The sequence below is a fragment of the Pelodiscus sinensis genome, chromosome 6 (genome assembly GCF_052426305.1).
Source record: "Pelodiscus sinensis isolate ZL-2025 chromosome 6, ASM5242630v1, whole genome shotgun sequence".
NCBI classification, from domain to species: Eukaryota; Metazoa; Chordata; order Testudines; family Trionychidae; genus Pelodiscus; species Pelodiscus sinensis.
Window position 1 is genome coordinate 41835329 of NC_143057.1, and position 26099 is coordinate 41861427.

At 43.2% G+C, this 26099-nt stretch overlaps 1 protein-coding gene across 3 annotated transcripts in view; it reads left to right on the forward strand.

The window, feature by feature from the left end:
- The window catches only part of NTRK2 (neurotrophic receptor tyrosine kinase 2), a 286834-nt gene that overhangs the window by 34721 nt on the left and 226014 nt on the right, over positions 1 to 26099 (forward strand). For all 3 annotated transcript variants that reach the window (XM_075931774.2, XM_075931775.2, XM_089779251.1), the window contains 2 exons: positions 2792 to 2949; positions 22766 to 22902. In XM_075931774.2, the coding sequence (XP_075787889.1) occupies positions 2792 to 2949; positions 22766 to 22902 (295 nt within the window). The remainder of the gene's footprint in view (positions 1 to 2791; positions 2950 to 22765; positions 22903 to 26099) is intronic.

Genomic DNA, 26099 nt, shown 5'->3' on the forward strand with positions numbered 1-26099 from the left:
AATTGTTTCACATGGAACTATAGAGTTTTGGATTATACAAGGTGGAACCCTCTCACTGCAGTACAGGCAGTCCCCGAGTTACGCGGATCCGACTTACGTCGGATCCGCAGTTAAGAACGGGGCTTTTCTCATCCCGGACGACGGGAGTGGCGGGACGCCCAGATGAGCCGCTGTTCCACCGCCCGCATTCTCCGGGGCGAGAAAAGCTGCTCCCCGTCTCCTTGGTCTGCTGGTCAGACCAGGGAGACACGGAGCAAAGCCGCGGAGGACGCCCGCAGTGGGACAGCCCAGACGCGCCGCGGCTGTCCCGCTGCGGGCGTCCTCCGCGGCTTTGCTCCCCGTCTACCTGGTCTGCTGGTCAGACCAGGGAGACGGGGAGCAAAGCCGCGGAGGACGCCCGCAGTGGGATAGCCGCGGCGCGCCTGGGATGTCCTGCTGCGGGCATCCTCCGAGGCTTTGCTCCCCGTCTCCCTGGTCTGACCAGCAGACAAGGAGACGGGGAGCAGCTAGTGCCCCCTCTCCCCCACCAGACCAGGCTTTTCTGCCCACGACGCCTGGGGTAGAGCAGCTGGGGCGCTGCTGGGTTGGTCCCGCAGCACCGCTCCTCGGCGCTACTGGACCATCCCGGCAGCACCCCAGCTGCTCTGCCCCAGGTGTCCCCAAGTCAGCCGCTGCTGAAACTGACCAGCAGCTGACTACAGTAAGCCCGAGGCAGAGTTGCTCTGCCCTCGGCTTCCTGGAATCAGCCCCTGATCAGTTTCAGCAGCAGCTGACTTGGGGACGCCTGGGGTTCTTAAGTTGAATCTGTATGTAAGTCGGAACTGGCATCCAGATTCAGCCGCTGTTGAAACTGATCAGTTTCAGCAGTGGCTGAATCTGGACTCCAGTTCCGATTTACATACAGATTCAACTTAAGAACAAACCTACAGTCCCTATCTTGTATGTAACCTGGGGACTGCCTGTATAGTAAAAATATTAACCACTTGCAGATCTTCATGTTAAGTGTTTTCCTCATTTTCTTGTATTTTACTGGCTTGCAGTTTGCCTAAAAACAAAATAGTTTTGAACTGAAATATATTTTATATAACCACATGGCTATAAAATATTTTGCTTATTCTGGTTGTTTAATACATTTATATTCCAGTCTCTTTTAAGCAGGATGTATGTATATGGATTAACATATAACTTTCTCACATTTAATCACAAGTAAAATAGGAAGAAAGAGATGTAAAATACCGCTTGTGTAGCAGTTGAGTGGTATTCCTGTTACTAGATTGGATAACCTATGCACAGAAGAGGTTAAGTGTTTGGGTCCTGGTTCTTAGATTTTGTGCTACTCAGTGCTGCAACAACTAGTCCCTTAGGAGCCTGCAGGCCAGTGGAATTGTCATCCACAAGGTAGGCATCCAAATTCCCCATACAATGTATGGGGAATTCTAGGTGCCTAAAGAAAGGACTTTCAGAAGCCAGTAAGCTGAACAGGTTGTTCTGAAACAGGAAGGATTCTGGTTTCTCAGAGATCAGCACAAGTTCAGGGCCCTGGAAATATAAAGTAGACAAGTCAGAAATGTGCTGTAATCCCAGACATCTTTTGGAGTATGTTCTCATTTCAGTATAGTAGAAATGAAGTGCACACACTAAAATGAGATTATGCCCCTTAGGTATGTTCTGTTGATGATTAAGTGGTGTAATAACTTTACAGTCCACAGAACTTCGTTCATTGGAATTTTCCTTCATAATTTGGTAATCGTTAAGCATTCACATGGAAAGAATAGCTAGTTGTAAAATGCTTCCATTTGATTTGTCCTGTTAGGTATCTGTAATTTTTTTCTAAAATCCCAAACTCTCCTCACATTCTTCTTTCTGTTCCTGTCCACTCAAAAAAGGCTCTTTTGCCTGACATCTGGCAATAACTTCCCTGTCTGTATTTGGTAGCTGATATCACCTCAGCAATAATGATGATACTGGTTAAACTGGAGCACAGTAGCAAGCACAAATCAAGGTGTTGAAACAAAATTTTTGTCCCCTGAATTGCACAAGTAATTGCACAAATAGCGGGATTTGGCTCAGGGTAACTGTGAAGAAGTACTGACTTCAATTTTAAGTCCAAATTCTGCAATCATTTATGTCAGTATGTATCTGGAGTCACTTTGCTGTGTTTAGCTGAATAACTTCAATTTACACATGCACTACACTGACCGCCTCTGGACCTCTCTGTTATCAGGTGACCAATTTCTTATTGGTATCAAGGTTGAACAAGGACTTGAAAGGGATTTATTAAACTTAAACCACAATATGGGTCTGAATGGGTCCCTAAAGAGTTCACCATCGACACCAGTAAGTCTTTTTCAGGAGTGTTTTTTATAAATTAGTTGTCCAAAATTCACTATGGAGCAGATTCTGATTTTCATTTAATTGGTAAAATCCAAAATGATTTAATTGAAATGAATAGAGTCACTCCAGATCTTCACAGGTGAAATCGAGACCAGAATCTGGCCCTGTGTATGGTATCTCAGATTTGTGATAAGTGCCCTGGGCCATATTTTCATCTTGAATTAATGGACTATGGCTATACTGACTTCAGTAGAGATGTACCCATGTATACAAGCTGAGGACTGAGGCTCTGGATCCGTAATTTTATTAAACAAAGTATTTAATTTCTAGGCTGCTCTTGAGGTGGCATTTAAAAACAACCAAAACCCTTAACAAACAAAACAGAAACCATGCAGCAATGTGTCCACACACATGATGTCAACTGAATTTTAAAAAAACGATTTAATTTTTGCTATAGGATTCTAGTGGACAATCCGTTCAAGTGTTCCTGTGATGTTATGTGGATCAAGATATTTCAGGAGACCAAGTTTTCTAACACAGAAACTCAGGACTTTTATTGCATCAATGACAACAACAAGAGGATACCCCTATCAGACATGCAGATCCCGAACTGCGGTAATATACTTTAAACAACTACTAAGTGAAATTACCTAGTAAGGAAAAGTAAGGATGTTTTCAGCTCTAGGTGCTATATTTCTTTCTCGAGGTAGCATATCTGCATGAAATCTCAGGAAAATGTCCCTCTGACTCTTTACGCCTTTGCGGATTACTATTGTGAGCTTTAGTTTGAATGCTTAAAAAAATAATCAGAAATGCATCAAAATGAAAATATCTAAATATAGAAAATGTAGATACATGCATTAAATTGAAAAGGATGCTTTTATGCATCTTAAAATGTTCTTTGTTGCTTTCATAGAATCCCTAGATTAATTGAATCTTTATTTGTCTTTGATAATGCATACAATAATGCTATTAGCATCACCATTTTTAAATTCAGGCCATAAATTGTGCCTATTTAAAAAAAACATACAAGCAAATAATTATGTACTTTTGCATGCAGATCTTAGGAACTGTGTGTGCAAACAGAGCGAGAGAAACCTTGCAGAATCCACTTTTTATGGCTTGCATGAAGCAGACTCTGCAGGTTTCAGTTTGCAGCATTTGACAAAATACTAATCTACACTGGTTTGAAAAGAAATCCGATGATAACTCCCATCTCCCTACTTCACTTGCTTCTTTCCACAGCGTCCTTGGAACAATTGTCAGGTAGTTTCACTTCTTATTATATAGAAAAAGTATTCCTTAGCCTCAGATCTAGTGGCAGAGGGAGCAGCTGGGCTTGATTCCTTTCTTGAGCACAATTCTTTGTGACTCAAAGCGAAACTCACTAGCAAATACAAATTTCATTTTGTTTTCCTTGATGGGCAGAGAGGGGGAGAGAGAACTCGCAATGAAGCAAGCATGGAGGAAAAGCAGGAAGAGGGCAGCAGGACAACACACACAATGGATGTATTTGGCTGGAGAGAGGCAAAGAAGAGTGAATTGGAGGGGGATGGGAAGAAGCTAGAAACAAGCTCAGCTTTTCTTCCTTCTGTTGTAGCACTCAGAGTACTCTCTGCTGCTTATTTTTTCTGTGAGTGCTTCACAGACTGCTCTTCTCTGCAGCACTTCCAGTTGTGCCTGAAACTCATAATCAGGGAAGAGAACAGAATGGGAGTAAAAAGAGTACTCTGTTTCATAAGGACGCTGTTTAGTACATACTCCTGCCATGACTATATGTGTCAAGCAGAGCCAAGAGTGCTGATAATTGGAGAGCAAAGAACATCCTGGTATTTAATGGCTTTCCTGTGTCTTCAGAAGTGTCAGTGGATGAAGAAAGGAAGAGAGGAGCAAGAGTGGGGCTATGTACACACTGCCGGTTTTGCTGGCAGTGAGTATGCAAATGAGGCACAGATTAGCATATTACCACACCTCATTTGCATAATTTACGCACACCATTTTGCTCAAAGGGTTTTTGCGGAGAAGAAAGTAGTGTGGACGTTTTCTTTTTCGGCAAAAAACCCTTTTCCCGCCATATCCTTATGCCCCAAAAAAGGAGGTTTACTGATCTGGCGGGAAAAGGGGGTTTTGTGCAAAAAGAAAACATCCACACTACTTTCTTCTCCACAAAAAACGGCTTGCATAAATTATGCAAATGAGGCCTTGCAATATGCTAATCTATGCCTCATTTGCATACACACTGCTGGCAAAACCGGCAGTGTAGACGTAGCCGAAGAGTGGAGGGCGAAAGCAACATGGTATGCAAAATACAAATCTATCTGAAGTACTTAATCTCTCAGTCCAGCTCCGAGCAAATCTGTTTTCAAGTGCTGGCAGAATTTGGCTGATCTGCTTTGAGGGGCTTGAGGGAAAGCTGCTGCATCTTCCAATCCTATAAGGGTTTTTGGGAGGACTGGAATTAGTAGGCACCAAACAGAGATGTTAGCATAAAACGCTGGAAGCCAGAAACAGTCTCTATTCTGCTGCAGCTGGTCAGAGCCAACATAGAGACCCCATAATCCAAGCTAGAATCCCTCTGGTAACTAGAATAGTAATAAAAATGTAGCCGTGTTAGTCTGGTGTAGCTGAAGCAAAATACAGGACTATGTAGCACTTTAAAGACTAACAAGATGCTTTATTAGATGATGAGCTTTCGTGGGCCAGACCCACTTCCTCAGATCAAATAGTGGAAGAAAATAGTCACAACCATATATACCAAAGGATACAATTTAAAAAAATGAACACATATGAAAAGGACAAATCAAATTTCAGAACAGAAGAGGGATGCAGGGGAGGGGGGGGCGGAAGGTAAATGTCTGTGGGCTAATGACATTAGAGGTGATAATTGGGGAAGCTATCTTTGTAATGGGATATAGTCACAAAGATAGCTTCCCCAATTATCACCTCTAATATCATTAGCCCACAGACATTTACCTTCCGCCCCCCTCCCTCCTCCCTCCTCCCGCATCCCTCTTCTGTTCTGAAATTTGATTTGTCCTTTTCATATGTGTTCATTTTTTTAAATTGTATCCTTTGGTATATATGGTTGTGACTATTTTCTTCCACTGTTTGATCTGAGGAAGTGGGTCTGGCCCACGAAAGCTCATCATCTAATAAACCATCTTGCTAGTCTTTAAAGTGCTACATAGTCCTGTATTTTGCTTCTGGTAACTAGAGATGCCCTTAACTCAACAAGAGAGACTTTTCCTGAGTCATTGAGTATCTGCAGAAAGTTTGGATTTGTTTCTCAGCCTGTGATGCCCTGTGTGTGGGAGCTGTGTTGCCTGCCACATAAAAGGGCTTTGCACAATCAGGTGAGTCATTGACCTATCTGGTAGCCCTTCCGAGTGGTCAACGTTAGAAGGAGGAAGAAAGGGGCACTCGGCCTTCAGTACCTCTAATGGAAAGGTTGGAGACCCTGTCTGTGGTGGTTGTATTTGAGAGGCCTATGTTTTGGAGGAGAATGGGTGTTAACATCAACACAGGACCACAAATTATTCATGTGCTTGATCTGATGTTGATTTTTGTGCATGGAACTTAAACTTACTTGATTATGGATAGATTTGTATTTCTCTTTAGCTTTAAGAGAATATTTAGTGAATAGTACCTTAATACAGCATTGCAGTTTACTCCCTTGAGTGACACTACAAACACAAATCCAGAGCATGGTTTTGTACTTGGAACAAGACACTCATCAGTGCTAAGTCTGCCTTCTCCCAGGAATATAGCAGATATACTTAAAGGAGACAAATCACAACATCCATGAGCACGACCTCCATTCTGAAATTCTTTTAAGAAATCTTATATTGAGCAACAATTTTAACAGCATCTCTCTAACATGTGTTTTACATTGCTTAGGTTTTCATGGACTTAAGATTCATAAAACCCACAGTTCCATAGATTGTAGCTGGAGTTGTGGCTCCTCATTTTAAAATCTGAAACCATATAATTAATTTTGTCCCCTGCAGATATTTTTCTGAAGCAGTTAGTCTGTTAATGAGTAACAAAATTTAAGTTAACAAAGGCTAGTTGTTATCTAACTCTAGGGAGCATTTAACTTTTGGGCTGATTAATTCTTTGCAGTTTTCTTCCTCTTTGTGGGAATTAACTACCCCTACTCTTTCTTTTGACTTTGGTAAGTGTTGTGAGTGGACAGGCCTTTGTAAACTACATTGTCACCTAACTGAGTAAAATTTTGCTCATTTGATATTCTTATCAATAAACTAGGCGAATACAACTTAAATGGGGCAATTGTAAAGTGGGCGCATAATTGGCTGGATAACCATTTTCAGAGAACAGTTATTTATGGTTCACAGTCCTGCTGGAAGGGCATAACAAGTGGGGTTCCACAGGGGTTTGTTTTGGGACTAGTTCTGTTCAATATCTTCATCAACTATTTAGATATTGGCATAGAGAGTACGCTTGTTAAGTTTGCAGATGATACGAAGCTTGGAGGCGTTGCAACTACTTTGGAGGATACGGTCATAATTCAAAATGATCTGGACAAACTAGAGAAATGATCTGAGGGAAATAGGATGAAGTTGAATAAGGACAAATGCAAAGTACTCCATTTAGGAAGGAACAATCAGTCTCACACATACAAAATGGGATAACATAAGAACATAACATAAGACCATAAGAATGGCCGTACTGGGTCAGACCAAAGGTCCATCTAGCCCAGTAGCCTGTCTGCCGACAGTGGCCAACACCAGGTGCCCCAGAGAGGGTGGACCGAAGACAATGATCAGCGATTTGTCTCCTGCCATCCTTCTCCAGCCTCTGACAACAGAGGCAAAGGACACCACTTCTATCCCCTGGCTAATAGCCTTTTATGGACCTAACCTCCATGAAATTATCTAGCTTCTCTTTAAACTCTGTTATAGTCCTAGCCTTTACAGCCTCCTCTGGCAAGGAGTTCCACAGGTTGACTACATGCAATGTGAAGAAGAACTTTCTTTTATTAATTCTAAACCTGCTACCCATTAATTTCATTTGGTGTCCTCTAGTTTTTCTATTATGGGAACTAATAAACAACTTTTCTTTATCTGCCCTCTCCACATCTCTCATGATTTTATATACAGGCAGTCTCCGGGTTACGTACAAGATAGGGACTGTAGGTTTGTTCTTAAGTTGAATTTGTATGTAAGTCGGAACTGGTGTCCAGATTCAGCCGCTGTTGAAACTGACCAGCAGCGGCTGAATCGGACACGCCTGGGGCAGAGCAGCTGGGGTGCTGCTGGGTTGGTCCCGCAGCACCGCTCCTCGGCGCTACTGGACCAACCCGGCAGCACCCCAGCTGCTCTGCCCCAGGTGTTCCCAAGTCAGCCACTGCTGAAACTGACCAGCGGCTGACTACAGGAAGCCTGAGGCAGAGCTGCTCTGCCCTGGGCTTCCTGGAATGAGCCGCTGATCAGTTTCAACAGCGGCTGAATCTGGACGCCTGGGACAGAGCAGCTGGGGGCTGCCGGGTAGGTCCCCGCAGCGCCACACTTCAGTGCTGCGGGGACCAACCGGCAGCGCCCCAGCTGCTCTACCCCAGGCGTCTAGCTGCGCCCCCCCCCCCCCCAGCAGACCAGGGAGACGCGGAGCGGCTTTTCTCGCCATGGAGGATGCGGGCGGCGGGACCGCCCAGACGCGCTGCGGTCCCGCCTCCCGCGTCCTCCACGGCTTTGCTCCGCGTCCCCCCCAGCAGACCAGGGAGACGCGGAGCAGCTTTTCTCGCTGCGCAGGACGCGGGTGGCGGGACCGTGGTGCGTCTGGGTAGTCCCTCCACCCGCGTCCTCCGTGGCGAGAAAAGCTCCGTTCGTAAGTAGGGATCCAATGTAAGTTGGATCCATGTAACCCGGGGACTGCCTGTACCTCTATCATATCCCCCCTCAGTCTCCTCTTTTCTAAACTGAAAAATCCCAGTTGCTTTAACCTTACTTCATATGGGACCCGTTCCTAATCATTTTAGTTTCCCTTTTCTGAACCCTTTCCAAGGCCAAAACATCATTTTTGAGGTGAAGAAACCACATCTGTACACAGTATTCTGACACGTTATTGCCCCACACGGCTTCCATAAGGATTGGACTCACAACCCTGGATTTAACAGGCCACTGCTCAAACCACTGAGCTATTGCTCCTCTCTAGGAATGTGACTGTCTAGGAAGGAGTACTGCAGAAAAGAATCTAAGGGTCATAGTGGCCTACAAACTAAATATGAGTCAACAGTGTGATTCTGTTGCAAAAAAAGCAAACATAATTCTGGGCTGCATTATTAGGAGTGTTGTGAGCAAGATATGAGAAGTCATTCTTCCACTTTACTCTGCACTGATTAGGCCTCAGTTGGAGTATCGTGTCCAGTTTTGAGCACCACATTTCAAGAAAGATGTGGAGAAATTGGAGAAGGTCCAGAGAAGAGCAAGAAGAATGATTAAAGGTCTAGAGAACATGATATGTGAATAGTGATAGAGTTGCAGCCATGTTAGTCTGGTCTAGCTGAAACAAAAGACAGGACTATGCAGCACTTTAAAGACTAACAAGATGGTTTATTAGGTGATGAGCTTTCGTGGGCCAGACCCACTTCCTCAGATCAATTTGTGGAAGAAAATTGGCACAACCATATATACCAAAGTGATACAGGCAGTCCCTGGGTTACATGGATCCGACTTACATCGGATCCCTACTTACAAACGGGGTGAGGCAACCCCGCACTAGCTGCTTCCCCCCAGCAGACCAGGGAGATGCGAAGCTAGCGCCCCCCACAGCAGACCAGGGAGACGCGGAGCAGCTTTTCTCAGCAGACACCTCAGCTTGAGAATAAAGGACTGAGGGAAGTGAGGTGTGGGAGAATAGAACTGAGCTCTGGAGAAATGTTTGTCTAGAGTTTCCCCTACAATATGTACCAGTTCCGACTTACATACAAATTCAACTTAAGAACAAACCTACAGTCCCTATCTTGTACGTAACCCGGGGACTGCCTGTACAATAAAAAAAAAAGTGAATACATTTAAAATTGACAAATCAGATTTTAGAAGGGGGGGGGCAGGGTGGAACCCCTAATATCATTACCTCACAGACACTAACCTTCCCCCCTCACCACCACCCCCACTGTAAAATCTGATTAGTCAATTTTATATGTGTTCACTTTTTTTTTATTTTATCACTTTGGTATATATGGTCATGCCAATTTTCTTTAGTGGATTAGTGGATGTGCAGTTAAATGAGCTTCTGATTTGGTGGCTGATGTGGTTGGGTCCAGTGATGAAATTGCTAGTGTAGATGTGTGGGCAGAGTCGGCGCTGGGGCTGATTGCTGGGGTGGGTTCCTTGATGATTATGATGGAGGTGTGTTGCGTGGTTACTGGAAAGAATTTGTTTCAGGTTAGGGGGTTGACTGTAGGCGAGAACTTGCCTTTCCCCCAAGGCCTCTGATAATGGGGGATCATTTTCCAGGATAGGTTGTAGATTATTGATAATGTGTTGGAGGGGTTTAAGTTGTGGACCGTAGGTGATGACAAGTGGAATTCTGTTGTTTTCTCTTTTGGGCCTGTCTTGAAGTAGTTCATGTCTGGGTACTCTTTTGGCTTTGTTGATCTGTTTTTTTCACTTCACCGGGTGGGTATTTCAGTTTTAAGAATGCTCTATATAGATTCTGTAGGTGTTTGCCTCTGTCTGTAGGAATGGAGCAAATCTGGTTGTATCTTAGGGCTTGGCTGTATACAACCGATTGAGAAATGTATCTGGGGTGGAAGCTAGAGGCATGAAAGTAAGTGTAGCAGTCAGTAGGTTTCCGGCATAGGGTGTGGAAATTTGTCCAGCATTTAATTATACTGTAGTGTCAAGGAAGTGGATCTCTTGTGTGGTCTGATGCAGGCTGAGTTTGATGGTGGGGTGGAAGTTGTTGAAATCCCTGTGAAATTCTTCAAGGCTCTCTCTCCCGTGGGTCCATATGATGAAGATGTCATCAGTGTAGCGTAAGTAGAGTAAGGTTCTTGAAGAAACAGACAGACAAAGTCTCTCAATATATAGTAGATATCATGCCACTTCACAGCAATTATTTTTCCTTGTCACTGGTTGTGTACCCTAGCCAGAGCTTCTTGGCCACATTTTCATAGTGCAAAAGCCCAATTTACATATTGTAAATGTGACAGATATGGCAATTTCCTGCAAAAACCTGAATGACAAATGGTATTGAGTTTATGTATTATTGTGGACAAGGATGGTATGTAACCACTTTGTGGACTGTATGAAACAAATATTGCAACCCAATATTGCAGAATCTTTGGGATCTGTTATTTTAAATGAATGCTTTAGCTAGGACTGTATTCTTCTGCATGAGGGAAGGCTACCCCAACTCCTGTAGTAACTGAAAAGAGTGGGTGGTGATAAAGGAAAATGAGCCAGGTTGTCACTCCCCCAAATAAGTAGATCTTCCTGGCGAGGCTTGCTTATGCTTGTTCAAAGCAGATTCTCCAGAGACCAACAGACAAAGAAGGACTAATGAATAAATAACCCAGTTTAAACTGGATCAAGGCTGTCTTTTTGATCAGCACATGGCCAGGGCCTTCTGTTAAAGGAGGTCTCAATCCATTCTGGGAGAGGTTGGAAGGACTGACAACCACTAGAGTCCAAATTTGGACCTGGGGTGATCTCTGGCAAACTTCTTAGTAGGACTGTAGGTCCTTTTATTATTTCAATTATTTTTTTCTGTAATGCTTTCACCTTCAGAATAAATATGCTTGCATATAAAGAGTTGTGTGGCATAACTGCTGGAGATGTCTGTGTTCACAGTTTGTGAAGAAAAAGCAAAGTACAGAGGCTGGCCTGTTTGGACAGCACAGTACAAGTGGGTTCCTGTGCAGTCTAGAAAACCCCCAGTTGGGAGTGAGAGAAATGCAGAGCTCTATCCAAGTGTGGTGACAGCTGAAGAGCTGGGAGCCTCGCATGGATGCCCTTGAGGGATGACAGAAGGAAAGTACAGGTGTCATTGCCCTGAACTGTTATAAGAGAGATATCACAGATGTGTAGGCAAAGTGGGTATTTGAGCATGGATACTGCCTGTCATTCAAGGACAGCTTGTCTAAATGAGAACAAATCAGGGTCCAAACCTTATCTAAATAATAGGATTTTTGTTTTCATATGCAGAAGGGGCTGACTCTTTTCCCTTGTACATAGTATTGTAAATCTTCCAGCAGGGGTTGGGATTTGCGTGTTAACTTGTATTATGTAGCTGACAGACTTTTAGAAGGTGCTGCTCCCTGTTTGCAATTATGATCTATTGTTTGCTTATTTCTTGTTGTGTCCAGGAAAATCATGTCCAGTAGTTTGTATATGCAATGAGGAGTAACAGTTAATTCGAACTAAGGACTTAGTTCCAATTGCTGTTTCACTGCCACGTGTAGCCGTGGGCAGTTACTTCGGACTAGTGGAATTTAAAAATGGCAACCAGACGAGAAGATGCAAATAAAGCCCAGGATATTTCAATCCCGGGCTTCCTTTGCAACTTCGAATGCCTACATTAGCCTCCCTATTTTGAACTAGGGGGCTAGTGTAGACATACCCTAAGGTGTTACAGGACTCCTTGTCGCTTTTGCAGATCCAGACTAATACGACTACCCCTCTGATACTAAATAAATTAGACTCATGCAGGCTTTACTCCAGACAGGCCTGCACACAGGGGAGGGGAGCAAAGGGAGCAATTGCCCTGGGGCCTGGTGATTCAAAAGGGCCTGGCATCTGGAGTCCTGGGCCATTTCAATTGCTGTCAGCGAGTTAGGCAGTGAGCTCAGCCAATGCTGAGGGTTGTAGGGTGGAGTGACGTGCTGCAGTCTGGGCAGTGGTGAGGGCTGACTGCTCCTTGACCCTGTGCCTGAGGCCTCACCCCTTCAGGGAGCATGGAACTGTCCCCCCGCCCCCCTTCTGCCCTGCAGCTATTGGCCTGGTAAGGCTGCCAGCTCCCCTGACACCAGACTGCAGATATGGCTGTTGTGATGGATTTCTATTCTGGAAGTAGATAAATATAAAGTATACCAAGTTAGAGAGTTTTGTGGGGAACAGAGTGGGAGACATGGATTTCAGCTGCTAGGGAGAAAATGAAGACAGATTGAAAGATTGGCATGATTATTTGTTTAAACTAGCCAATTAGCCCGTCATAAGATGGGATTTTCAGGTCTCTCTTCCATGTTGGGCTTCTCTCCTGAGCCTCCAGTTTCGCACTCCATGTCTCTTTCTCTCACTCTCTTCCTCCTACTGCCTCCCCTCCCTCTCTCAGCTCTCCTCTGCCTTCTGCCTCTCTCTCTTTCTCTTCTTCCCCTACTGCCAATCACTGTCTCTCCGCACTCCTCTGTCTCTGTCAGAGATGCACGCTTGTCCAGGGGCATGTACGTCACCACCCCGCCTCCCTTTGCCTCCCGCCGTGGTGCTCGGCTGACTTCTGCGCTGCTCAGCCGGGCCGCTGTGCGGGAGCAAGCGGCGAAATCGGCCTCTCTCTCTCTTCTCCTCCTACTGCCTCGCCCTCTCTCTCTCTCAGCTCTAGTCCACCTCCTACCTCTCTCTCCATCTCTCTTTCTCTTCTCCCCCTCCCGCCTCTCACTCTGTGTTTCTCTTCTCCTCCTCCTGCTGCGTCTCTCTCACTGTCTCTCTCTCGCTCGCTGTCCTCCACCTCCTCCGTTCTCCTCTCTGTCTCCTCCACATCCTCTGTGTCTGCTCCGCTTTCCTCCTTTTGAATCCAGCGCCCTTTCCTGATGTCAGAGATGCACGTTCATCCAGGCCCCGCCCGCTGGCAGTTCCCTCTGGGCAGCGCTGTTGCCTACCACCCTGGCGCTTGGCTGACTTCTGCACCGCTCAGCTGAGCCGCCGTGCGCTCTCCATGCATGGACCCCAGCTGCTCTGCCCTGCCGCTTCCCCAAGTCTGCTGCTGCCGCTTGCATCCCCGGCTGGCCTGTCGCCGGCAGCTGCACGGGGCTTCCCCTGCCTCTCTGCAAAACTGCGGAGGGTTCGCCCCTCGCTGCGCCATTCCCCACTGACCCCACTCCCCACCCCCGCAGGTTGCAGTGCAGGTCCCGGCAGACCCGTCACAGCCTCCCGCTGGAGTACCTCCTGATACTCAGGCATATCCGATAATCCGGCACCCCCTGGATCCCAAAGGTGCCAGATTATCGGAAGTCTACTATAGTAGGAAAAGCATAATCCAATGGGCATTGAAATCCTTTCCATTATCAAACGTCACAGATAAGGCTGACAAAATTAGAACATAACAAGCAAAACTATAGTGGGCTTTTTTTTTAAAAGAGTCATAAACATTCTCTCTGTATTACCTGTCAGAATATTCATTCACTCTTTCTTCTGCATTATTTACTTTGGCTCCAAGTAATAGCTATTGTGGATGATGTATGCTGACAACCTATTTTTATTCTCTTGGTACTGAGTTTAGTTCTTATCTGTGATCAAGATCAGATGAATAATGGTTTGTATGAGAGTTTTGACAGAAGCAGGGATTACATTGTAACTCAGAAGTTGAGTTACTGTTTTCTCATGCCACTGACTGTAATTAACACATTTTTCATTATTAAGAACTTTATAAATGAAAATAAGCGAGTTGATGGCCATAATTTATCTGTGAAGCTTCTGGTTGGGAGGGAGGGAGAGAATATATCTTTCAAAAGTGCATGTACCTCACTTGTGCACATATTGTGATGCATATATGCAGATCCAGATTATTCTCATGCACAAACGTATATATCTGGGCCTATTAGGGGTTGTGTGAAAGCAACAGTAAATACATATTTTGTACATGCACTGTTGAAAATTTGCTCATAATTTAAAAACAACACTCCATGTTACAGTTGTGACTTTGTCTCCTAGTTACTTTGAAAGGGAAATATTTTATAATAGACATAGAAAAAAGAAATAGGAATATTTAGAGGAAGCAGGGACAGTAGAGTCTTCTACTGGGTAGTGCACTGGATTGGGACTTCAGAGATCTGGGTTATATTCCTTGTTCAACAACAAGATTGATGGGTGGCCTTGGGCAAGTCACTTAACCTTTGTGCTGCCAGCTCTCCACCTGTACAGTGATGATACTTATTCCCTTTATAATCCATTTGAGATGTGATGAAAAGTTCTCTGTAAGAGTTAGCTAATATTAATGATTCATTATTATTGTCATTATTATTTCATCTTTGTAATGTAACTAGATAAAGACTGATACTACCTCCTTTCCAAAAGTCTAAAGAAATGACTCTCTTAACTCCTTACAAAATGGAGTCTGGGTCAGGATTTTGCCATGAGGAATATACATACTTGATATCCAGAGTGTGAGATTCTTCTGATTCCAAACATTTTGCTTGGTCCTCTTCCTCAGACCTAAAGAGTTCAAAAGCTCCATGTTTCTCATATTGATGTTTGACTTTACTGCTGTGTTTTCAGTATTCCTAATGATAGGAACAGCAAATACTGCAGGTAGAGCACAATGAACATTTATTGCTCCATACTAAATGTGTTTTTTAAATAGTAACTATTGTACAAGAAGTCCTTTGCCAGAGATTTGCACTCCATCAATCCAGCCCTCATTAGCTTCCATTAAAATTGTTAGCAGAGGTCTTGATTCACCTGTGAAGGCTTGTGTCTGCTTTGCCCAGCTCAGTTGCATTGAATTCATGTGATTGCTTTGTAGCAGTGAGGTGGAGAGATTGCTGACAGCAGCACTGAGTGCTTTGGTCTGTCTGACCTTGCTGTGAAGCTCTCCCGCAAAATGAATGTGACTGTCTCCTTGGAAGTAGCTCTGGGAAAGGCTCTTTTGAACCTTTAAATGTGAGCAAAGGTGGGATTTTGCAGCCACAAAGGGTGGAGGAGGAAAGGAAATCATGCTTTTTATTTTGTGTAACTAATAATGCTTTGCATCTAATCTTATGGGGTATTTTGCTTTCAGTGCTATAGAAGCACCACAGAGCTGACTCCCTCATGGTAATTCTGTTGACTTAATTGGAAATGTACCCATTTACCCCATGGCAGAATTTGGATCACAGTTTCTTGGCTGCAGCTGGTTGCTAAATGCAACACAGCAGGTGCATCATGTTATCAACCATTCCCAGATTTATGCCCTAATTCAGGAAAGAAAACAACAATCCTTGTCTTGATTTTAAGCCCATGAAAACTGTAAGTATGTATGTGTGTACATATATCATTTTTTTCAGGATTTTTAGCATCCTTGTGTTCTGGAAGCTGGCCAGAGTTTGACTGAATTTATCCTACAAAGATGTTCATTTTTGTAGACCTATTTTTCTTTATATTTTCTAATTCTCAGCCAGGAAATTTACGTTGTTATTAGAGGAGCCATATTCTCTCATCTTGCCAAGCCCACATCCATCCACCAAACAATATGATTGGCTGGATAAAATGAATAGCAAGTTTGCTGTTGGTGCTGTGCATAAAAACAAACTATATACTCACACTGGAGGGGATTCTCCCTGTCAGCATGAAGAATGCAGTGAGAAGCCTTGGATTGCTTTGGAAACTTGTGAGCGAGGCTTGCTTTGGGTTACTGTACCTCCTGAATTGTAGAGAATATTGGTAAAGAAGAGGATAGTAAAATGTCATAAGTTTAAAAACATAATAAATTATTATTGTTCTCCATATTAAGCTCATCAGTTTGTGACAGAGTTGTATTGAGAAGATGGTTGAAGAGATTCCAGCTAAGTACTAAAAAAACCCTTATGAAAGTCAGATATAAATTGGCCTGTGTGAGAAGCTCTGGGTGACCGTTTTCTCCCCTTCTGCCCAACAAAATGTCTGTTCTTATCACAAGAAACATTCTTTGTTGGTATGCTGAGGGATAGTCCTTCTCAGAGCTCCGAGTAACCCTCATTTTCTCGCTCTTAGTACTCAAACTTCTGGGGTTCCCTCCACATCTCAGGCTCTTGAAACCCATCATCTCTGCTCTTACCCTGGCTAGAAGGGTAGTTATGGAAATTTTTTTTCCCCATCTCAGACATTAAGATCTAAATTCAAATCTCTAACTTGGTAAGAAACTTGGTGCATCAGAAATCAATTGTTAAAGATCATCTTTTGTGCCTAACATCATCCTGGTCTGATTTTAGACTAAGGGCTGCAGACTTTAAATGAACAAATCTCTGGTTGATTTCAGTGGGAGTTCAGGTTCCAATATGTATTTGTTATGTAGTCAGTATAAGTTTTACCATCGACTTTAGTCACGTAAGGCTATCACCTTAAAAACACTATGCCCACGTACATTGTGTATGCAATATGAGTGCTAAGTACCATAACTATGAATTTCAAGGCTGACCGAAAGATTTAGCTGCATGCAATCCCTTAATTTCATTGGCAGTTGTGACACAATCCCCAAGGCATCTTTGAAAATTGCAACCAAAGTATTTGTTTCTGCTGTTGTTGAAGTGCTTGCTTTGCCCTGTAGAGCGATGGACTGCATGGCTGTCGAACAGCAGATCCTCAGTGTTATGAACACCCAGAGTTATGCATTGAGCAATTAACCACGTGCATCATTTGGAGCCCCGTAGCAGGCAGCAACAGAGATTCCCCCATCAGCTTCTCTCTGTTCCAGGCCTTGCTTCCATTTGAACCCTCTCTCCAAGCCCTCCCACCACGCTACATTTTCCTGCCTCTGTTCCAGTCCAGAACTCACCCCATTCCATCTTCTCTCCTGACCTCTTCCTGTCCTTAAATAGCTGAATGTGTGGGACAGGAGGTGCTGGGGGTAGAGGGAAGTGCTGATCCGTGGGGCTGCTGGTGGGTGCTGAGCACCCCATTTTTTTTTCCGTGGAGTTGGCACCTGGAGTTCAGAGTTAGAAACATTTCACAGTCATGAGTACCTCCATTCCCAAGGTTTCTGCACCACTAGAATTTGTCCATCTGTAATGTGGCTTCAGATAATAAATGTACACTAACAGAGCCTATGGAGGTAAATAGTGTTCCAATTAGTTTTGCTATTCAAGAATTTTGTATAGGATATAGCCAGGGCTTAGAACTGTTCACATAAGTGGTGCCAAAGTCAGTTGTGCCCACGTGTGCTTGTAATGAATTGAAGGTGTGTTCTGATAACATGTAATCTGAAAACTATCTGCCAGAGTAAAGGTTTTTTTTATTACCTTGAATATATTGCACAGACAACTTTTTTCATATACTGAACAGTATTACAGCTAAAATTGCTTAGTTATTATGTACATATTACATAATTCCAAGTTATACAATTACTCTAGGTGCTGTATTCTTTATGGGCACAAAGCATTTGCTCTAGGGAAACAGTATATCATGTTAGAACTGATAAGAAAGGGCAAAGGAAAGCTCTTGTGCATATGTCTTTTAAATAAACATTAAAAACCTCATGAGCTTAATTGTTAAATTAAATCTATTAAATTAGAACTGTGTAGACCAGTAAAAGGATATAATTAGTCCTGAATAAAAGTTTACTATGATTTAGCTTTATGCTAATTCAGTGAAAATTTAGATATTTCACTCTTACTTTTTATTCTACATTTGTATTTTAAAATTATGTTTAGCAATCCCGGACCACAGGCCTACTGATGGGCAGAGGCTAAGGCTACGTCTAGACTGCTTTCCTCTTCTAAAAGAGGAAATGTAAATGAGGAAAGAGGAAGTGCAAATGAAACGCCGATTAGTATTTTCTCATGCTTCATTTGCATATCATCTTCCAATCCTTTTTTTGGAAGAAGTTTCAAAAAAAGGAGTCTAGATAGGGTTTTTTGGACCAAAAAAACCCCTCCCTTTTTCGAAAGAACCCTGTAAACCTCATTTTTTGAGGAAGAAGGGATCTTTCAAAAAAGGGTTTTTTTGTGTGGAAAAACCCATCTGGACTGCTTTTCTTTTTTCGAAAAAACCTCTTCTGAAAAAATGATTGGAAGAGGATATGCAAATGAAGTGCGAGAAAATGCTAAACAGTGTTTCATTTGCATTTCCTCTTTCCTCATTGCATTTCCTCGTTTGGAAGAGGAAAGCAGTCCTAGATGTAGCCAAAGAGGGAATTTGCCCAGGGTCCGGGTGATTAAAAAGGGCTTGGTGTGGCCTGGTCACCACTGCTGGTGATGAAGCAAGGCTAAGGCAGCTTGCTGCTGGCCTTCACTCCCAGAAGTGGCCAGCACCATCCCTGTGGCCTAGGGGGAGCATGGGGAGACCACCCCCCATACTCCAAGCACCAACTCCACAGTTCCCATTGGCTGAGGATGTGTGGCCAGTGTTGCCTATAGGCAGTAGCATGTGGATGCTCCACAGTCCCCCCAGGAGCTGCTGCCAAAGGGGTGTGATGGTGGCTTTGGGAGCTGCTAGTTGTAAGTGCTGACCCCTGGCCTCCTCCTGCACCCCAACCTCCTGCCCCAGCTCAGAGCCTGCGCTCTGCACCCTCCTGCATCCCAACTCCCTAACGGATCCTGCACATCTCACCTCCTCCTGCACACCAAACCGTGGCCCCAACCTGGTGAAAGTGAGTGAGAGTCTGGTAGAGTGAGTAATGGAGGGAGAGGGGATGGAATGAGCAGGGAACAAGGCCTTGGAGAAGGAATAGGACAGGATCATGGCCTCGGGGAAGAAGCAGAGCAGTAGGTGGGACAAGGATCTTTGGGTCTGTGTGATTAGACAGTAGGTCACTCAGCCAGTCGGGCAGGTGGAAACCTTGGCTGTGCCTGAAGAGAACGTCCATCAGTGCAGCCAACAGCACAATCACAACGCCACCCAAATGTCAGGCAGACCATGACTGTGCGGGCATGGCTTTTGCATGTGTAGGGGCCCATTTGTTGCTTTGCACTCTGTTAATTTCATCAGGTGTCCCCTAGTCCATATCTTATGTGAAGGAGTAAATAAAAATTTCCTTATTCACTTCCTTCCCACCAGTCAAGAGTGTATAGACCTCTGTTGTTTCCTCCATTAGTCATCTCTTTTTCCAAGCTGAAAAGTCAGTCTTTAAATTTCTCCTCATATGGAAGTGGTTCCACAGCCCTAATCATTTTAATTGCCCTTTTCTGTACTTTTTCCAGTTCTAATATATCTTTTTTTGAAATGGGGTATCCAGATCTGAACATGGTTTTCAAGATGTGGGAGTACCATAGATTTATAAAGTGGCATTACGACCTTTTCTGTCTTATCTATCACTTTCCTAATGGTTTCTGTCATTCTGTTGGCTTTTATTTTTTGATTGCTGCTGCACGTTGAGCAGATGTTTTCAGAGAACTATCCACGATGACTCCAAGATCTCTCTTTTTTTGACTAGTAACAGCTACTTTAGACCTTCTAATTTTTTATGAATAGCTGGGGTTAATTAGAGGGCACATGTTATATCTCTATCAAATAATAAATAGTCAAAAGAAGAACGATCAGGAACTTCTGTTTTCCATGTCTCATAACTGCCCCCTCCCTCCCAAAATGGAATATTCATTTAAATAAAAAAGGTGGCCCAAAAATCACAATTCTCCTTTTAAATAATTCCTGCCTGGCTTCTGGGGCTAGATGGGGAATATGACAAAAGTGTACCTCTCACTAATATTGTGATCAATACTGCTGCAGCACTTTCTACCTCAAGGATTTCTATAAGCCCATGTAGTCAGTTGCTAAGGAAACTTCAACACTCTGGCAAAATAATAAGATAAACTAGGATATTCCTCTAGTGCTGGTTTGAGCTGGTTTTTCACCTTCCTCTGTAGCATGGGGCACAGATCACAGCTGGAGGATTCTCTGCATCTTGGGGCCTTCAAAGTATTTGAAGGCTTCAATATCTAAGATATAGGTGAGAGGATTATTCTAAGAGGGGTGGGTGAGATTCTGTGGCCTGCACTGTGCAGGGGGTCAGACTAGATGATCATAATGGACCCTTCTGACCTTAAAGTCTATGAGCACAGCACACACAATTCAGCCATTTCCCTTTGAGAAATGGAGCCACTATGACCTCTGATGACCTTCACATGTAAGTAGAGTTAGGTCCCGTCGATCAGGGAACCAGGACCAATAATACCATTTGACTTTAACTCAGTTCAATAATTAAAAAGCATTAGAAGAAGCTATCTTGAAATTTTAATGGAAATCCAAGAAATGCAATAAATGGTAAACACTTTGAATTTTTTTTTGGCTTATGTGATAGGGTTCACATGAAGCTTTGTGTCTTAGAAGCTGTGTGAACTCCACCAGTGACACACTTTTTGAGTAGTTTTAATTTAGCATAAGAGATGTTAGCAGGTCTTGTCTAGAGAAGATTACTGCGAGGAAGAAGTTGGCTTTGAATTAGAATAGCCTTGATGGTTAAAATTCTTTCCTGGAATTAGGTATGACCACAGGAGTCAAATAGTTTTAAGAAGTGGTGTGTGAGGGTGTCTGCATGCGGTAAATTATTTCATTAGTTCTTCTTCATGGTCCCTATCCAACATAATTAATATCTAAATGTTCTGTAGAATTAGTCTAGTTTCCTGCCTGGCTGGATGACAATCACCACTGAGGTTTGAAGTCATGGCAAGCAAAAGCAGATGGTCACCTTTGTTAACAGATTACTGCATCAAGGGCTACAGCCATGTAGCTCTGTTTCAATAAACTTCAATGTATGATTTACAGAGTGGTCATAATAGAAGAAATTCATGATGCCTATAATCAGAATCATATTACAGTACTGCTTAAAGCACTAGCAGAATTGCCTAAGCAGTTATTGTATACTCCTGATGATTTCAAATCTTATTAGTCAAGAAAGCAGTGCTTGGAAAATAATTTGTCTTCCCTTTTCTGTTATGACTTTTCATTTCATTTTTATTGAACTAATTAAACTTCAAGTGGTATTTCAAGTACACATAGTTTCTATTGCATTTCTGGCCAACATATTAATGTGCCAAAATGAACACAAATCTGATATAAGAGACTAAGTATGGGTGTTCTAATAATAAAATAAATTCACCTTGCTAAACTTGTAAACTAGCAAGTACATGATAGAAACTGCTCCACCCTAATTTAAAAAAATGTAGATAGAAGCTCTGTTGCAGAAAAAGAAAACTCATTGCAAAACAATAAATGTCTAACACTGCTGTTTTGCTGTGCAGAATATTTGAGATGATAAATTGCTAACAAAACAGGTCTAAGATTGCTGCTGAATTGAGTCACAGTGAGGACAAAGCTAAAGTTATCTTTCTACAGTAGAGAAGGCTCAACATCCCATAACAAAGCTCATGTGCTTTCAGCATTCTGCTTATTGTCAGTGCAAAAAATATAGTTTTGAAGCAGAGAAAAACATACTTGTCATGTCTCATGTACCTGAAAAAAGTTGATTTTTTTTGGCCTAATATGCTGCTGACCATATTTTTAAAAGAGTTTAGGCTCCTAAATGAAATGTTTAGGTTTTCAAAATTCCTCAGAACATGACATCATCTATTGTTCTGGGAGTTGAGCTCTACCAAAAATCTGACCACTTCATTTGGGTGCCTAAAATGCAGCAAAGAGCTGAACTCTTCTGAAAATTTGCTCCAGCATAGATTCTCTCCAACACCAGAGCACCACCCAGTGCAGGTGTGGTGAAAAGGATGAGATATCAGGTTTCAGCTGCCTGATTCTTGGGTCAGCCCTGATCCAAACAGAAGGTAGAGCTGCTATCTAGCAAATGATACAGGGAGTTCGTTTAATTCTGTGGCTGAAGTATCCTAGAAATGCCCTGGAAACAGTTAAGGAGCAGAGGACTTGAATAGTTTGAGCTGCTCCAGATGTGCCTCTTCATTCCCTTGTCATGCCAATCTCATAGCTCTTGCCCTTCTTATTCAGTTTATCTCAAGATCTGGATATTTCTATCACTGGATTATGTGTGTGGGGGGGGGGGGGGAGAGGGGGGAGGATAATGACTTTGTGGACTGGAGCCACTCTGATTCCATTGTTTGTGGGACTCTTTCCTCACCTACCCTGCATGATGTTGTAGGCTAGATTTTCACTTTAGTACATATATGGCTCAAAGCGCAGAAGGAATACTACCACAGTGTTAATTAGGCAAAAGGAAAATTTTATTGTAACAATTACAAGTGAGAAAAGTAAGTAGTATCTTATTTTCCCTCTAGAATGGAGAGATTTTCTAAGATAGGCATCTGGCTGTCTTTTCTACCTTTTGAAAATGTTTCCCTTGTCAATATCTTAAGGCACCTGAAAACGAATTAAAATATTCTGGATTGGTGGAGTGGAGTAAAAGCACACAGTCACTCACTCGTGCTGAAAGATGGTGGTACCTATGTATTTCCAAAAGTGATCTTTGCATTTTGCCCCCCAAAGAGTATCTGACCTCAATGAATCTCTGATTAGCTGAGAGAGCAGTTTTCAATTACATATAGGCTCTTCTCAAAGAGGGAAACAGCTCGTTTGAATATCTATCCTATTACTATGACAAACACTTTTTTTTTTTGCTTGTGTCACAGGCTTACCCACAGCAAACTTGAGTGTTTATAACTTTACTGTTGTGGAAGGAAGGAGTGCTACACTGTACTGCGAGGCTACTGGAGTGCCATCTCCCAATGTCTCCTGGGTTGTCCCTAATCTTGTTTCAAAACATGAGGTAAGGTTTTTTGTTTTTTTGTTTTGTTTTTTACTTTCAAATAGCTGGCTATCCAGAGATGGGATTTACCTGTTGAAGTATAGTGTGTGGCTAATCTTCAGCTTATTATGTTTCATAATCGCAAATGCACAATGGCAAATGGTTTATATTGCATTTGGTTCGCAGCTATTCTTATTCCACAGTAATTGAGGCAGTGCTTAGAGACAAACCAACATTTCTTCCTTTGAGAAAATGGTTTTTATTTACATTTTTGTTCTTCCAGTTATACAATTCTATGGTAGGTTCCTGGTAACATAATGAATGAGGAGAGTGAAGGTCAAGTGAGTTTTGGTTGTCTCCCTTAATATAGAAAATTACAGAGCTTTCCCTACAAGACTGTGTGTGAATTTACTATCTTCACAAACCAAACATGTGCGGTAGATATGAATTATTTTTGTAGGGAAAACATCTTGAGAACCAATGTTTTTTCTACAAATCAACAAAAGCCAAGTGTAAGCCTTGAAACTCAGTGTTAAGTTTATACTATAAGAATAATGAAAAACAAGACTATGCTTATCCAAGAAGGTCACCTAAAGAACTCTGACTGTCCCTCGTGATCCTACCATCTCATATCCTTGTTTCACATTATGTATAAAATAGAGCTGCATCAATTACATCTTTACTAATGAAGGAGATATTGATAAGGACTGTAACAAGGCTGCAGCCTGTTCCTGCTGACAACTTAAATCCACTTAATTTGCTTTGTGCTCTGGAGTTCATGGCTTTCTAAGTGTGGTTACCTGCTACCTTGAGGTACAAACTACATAAATTATTTTTTGGCCTTCAAGAGGAGCATGGGCCTAGAGACAGCTGATTAGACTCTGGTCTTCATACTTTGTCCTGCAGTGCAAAGAGAACAGAGTTTGTCTATGAGGGCAACTAGTGATTAGGTCAGGGTTGGGCAATAATTTTTGTCTGAGGACTACTTTAAAATTTTTGAAGTGGCCCTAGGCTGCCCCAGAAGGGGTGGGGTCAGGATGCTTCTGGACTTCCCAATTCCCCGACAATGATTGGTCTGGTGGTTGGGAAGACCCTTTGCCCATCCCTTCCCACTAGGCACCCATTCCCCTGGCAGGGTGGGAAGAGGCTTCGCACTCTCCCGCACCCCCAGGCCAATCAGGGCTTGGGGGTTGGGGAGTGCGCGAAGCCTCCTCCCGCCTTACTCCCCCCCCCCACCGGGAGAACATGGCATTTCTGTGCTCCTTGCAGTGCAGAAGGAGGCTTTGCATGTTCTCCCAACCCCCAGGCCAATCAGGGCCTGAGGGCGGGGGAGCTGTGTGAACCGTCCTTTGCTCTGCCCCCACCCAGTGCAAGTGTATGGCACTTTGAAGTGCCACGCACTCCTCGCAGGCTGGGGGGAGGGCGGAGGAAACTTCATGCAGCTCCCCTGTGCCCAGGCCAATCAGGGCTTGAAGGCAGAGGAGCTCATGACGTGTCCTCCCACCCTGCGATTACTACATGGTGCTTCAAAGCGCCACGTGCTCCTGGAAGGACAGGAGGAAGCTTCATGTGCTCCCCTGCCCCCAGGCTCTAATTGGCCTGGGGGCAGGGGAGTGGCAGGGCCTGCATGAGCTGGATCCACCCCACAGAGGCCCTTTTGCCCTCCGCTGGATTGGGAGCATTCTCAGGAAGGTTAGGATGGCATAGCTGTTTTTTTTTTCTTTCTCCCCTCTCATACTGTCTCCCCCCCCTTGCTCCTTTAAGTAACTCGTAGATCAGGGATACTCAACACGTGGACCATGGGCCACATGCAACCTGCAGCCTGTTTTTTTTGTGGCCCACAGTGCGGTTTGGGTTTACACAGCGCTCAACATGCGGCCCGTGGGTGGGATTCTTTGAACATGGCCTCCACTGGGAACATACTCCATAATGGCACATCAATATAATGGCCTTCTGTTGATCTGCATTTTAGTAGTTAAATTCCTGGACTGTTATTGCTCATTAAAAGTGCTGTCATGTGGGCGGAAATCAGGTAAATATTGCATTTTATTAATATCAGCAGAAGTGACTTAAACAGGGCCTGCGTGTTGTATAGTCTTGCCTTAATCTTTATATTAAGAGTGAAATAATATATTTGCATATATATTTGCATGTATATGCAACCACACTTAAGTTGCAGCCCTCAGCAAGTACTATGAGTATCATTGTGGCCCCCGGAGCTTTCAAAGTTGAGTAGCTCTGTCCTAGATAGTTTCATCCTTGTGTCTGCTTCAGTTATTTTTACAAAGAATTGCCTTGAATTTTGAAAAATGTTCACAGATTCCTTGGTGACAGGAGGATCTTGAAAACTGCCAAAGGACTCTTTCTCCTTCCCCCACTCCCAACAATGGCTCCCAACTTCATGTAGCTTTAGCCCTTTGTTATTTTCTTCATTGTGGCCATTTACATGGACCTATGCAAAATATATGGGACTTGCTTTGAGTACTATATATGGTGTTTAAGAACACAGGGACCTATAAAGTACAGAGAAACTGAGTTTAATAACTAAGGCAACCTGCCTGTAACTAGCCAAATGCACCTGTCCTCACCTAAACCAACAGATTAAAACAACCTGGGGAGTCTCTTGGTTTTTCTTCTAAGTTATGCTCTAGAACAAATGTGGGATAATACTCAAGAAGTGAAATCACCTCAATTTTTAAAACTCTATCTTCAAAGTGTCTTTTCCAATTTACATCAAACTTTCCAGAAAAAAATCTATCTTGGCATAATTTTTTGCATGTGAAATTTCACAGTGCAGTATAATGGAAGGCTTTAGCCTTAGCTATGGAAGAACACTAGTATTATTAGTAATATAACAGAAGACCATCTTAAAAAACTCCTTTAGTGTACACCATTATCCCTGTCCTTCTGTTTGCCATGTCTCTGTTTTTAGTTCTCTGCTCTTCTCTTGCTGCTTCTGTATGTTTTCTTCCCTTCCATCTTCTATAAAGAAAAATCCCAGAAAACGGCTGCAGTCCTGCAGACGGCTACTCATGTGCTTCACTTTATGCAAACGTATAATCCAGTTGATTTCCATTGGAGTTTTTTTTAAACTGCGTACTTAAGTTCTGAACCTGCAGTTGACTGCCCATTGATGGACTATTGGACCTACTGCTGCTTCTTAGTGAATAAGCCCCATGCGGCAGGTGATCAGGATTAATTTCTGAATTTGGTCGCCT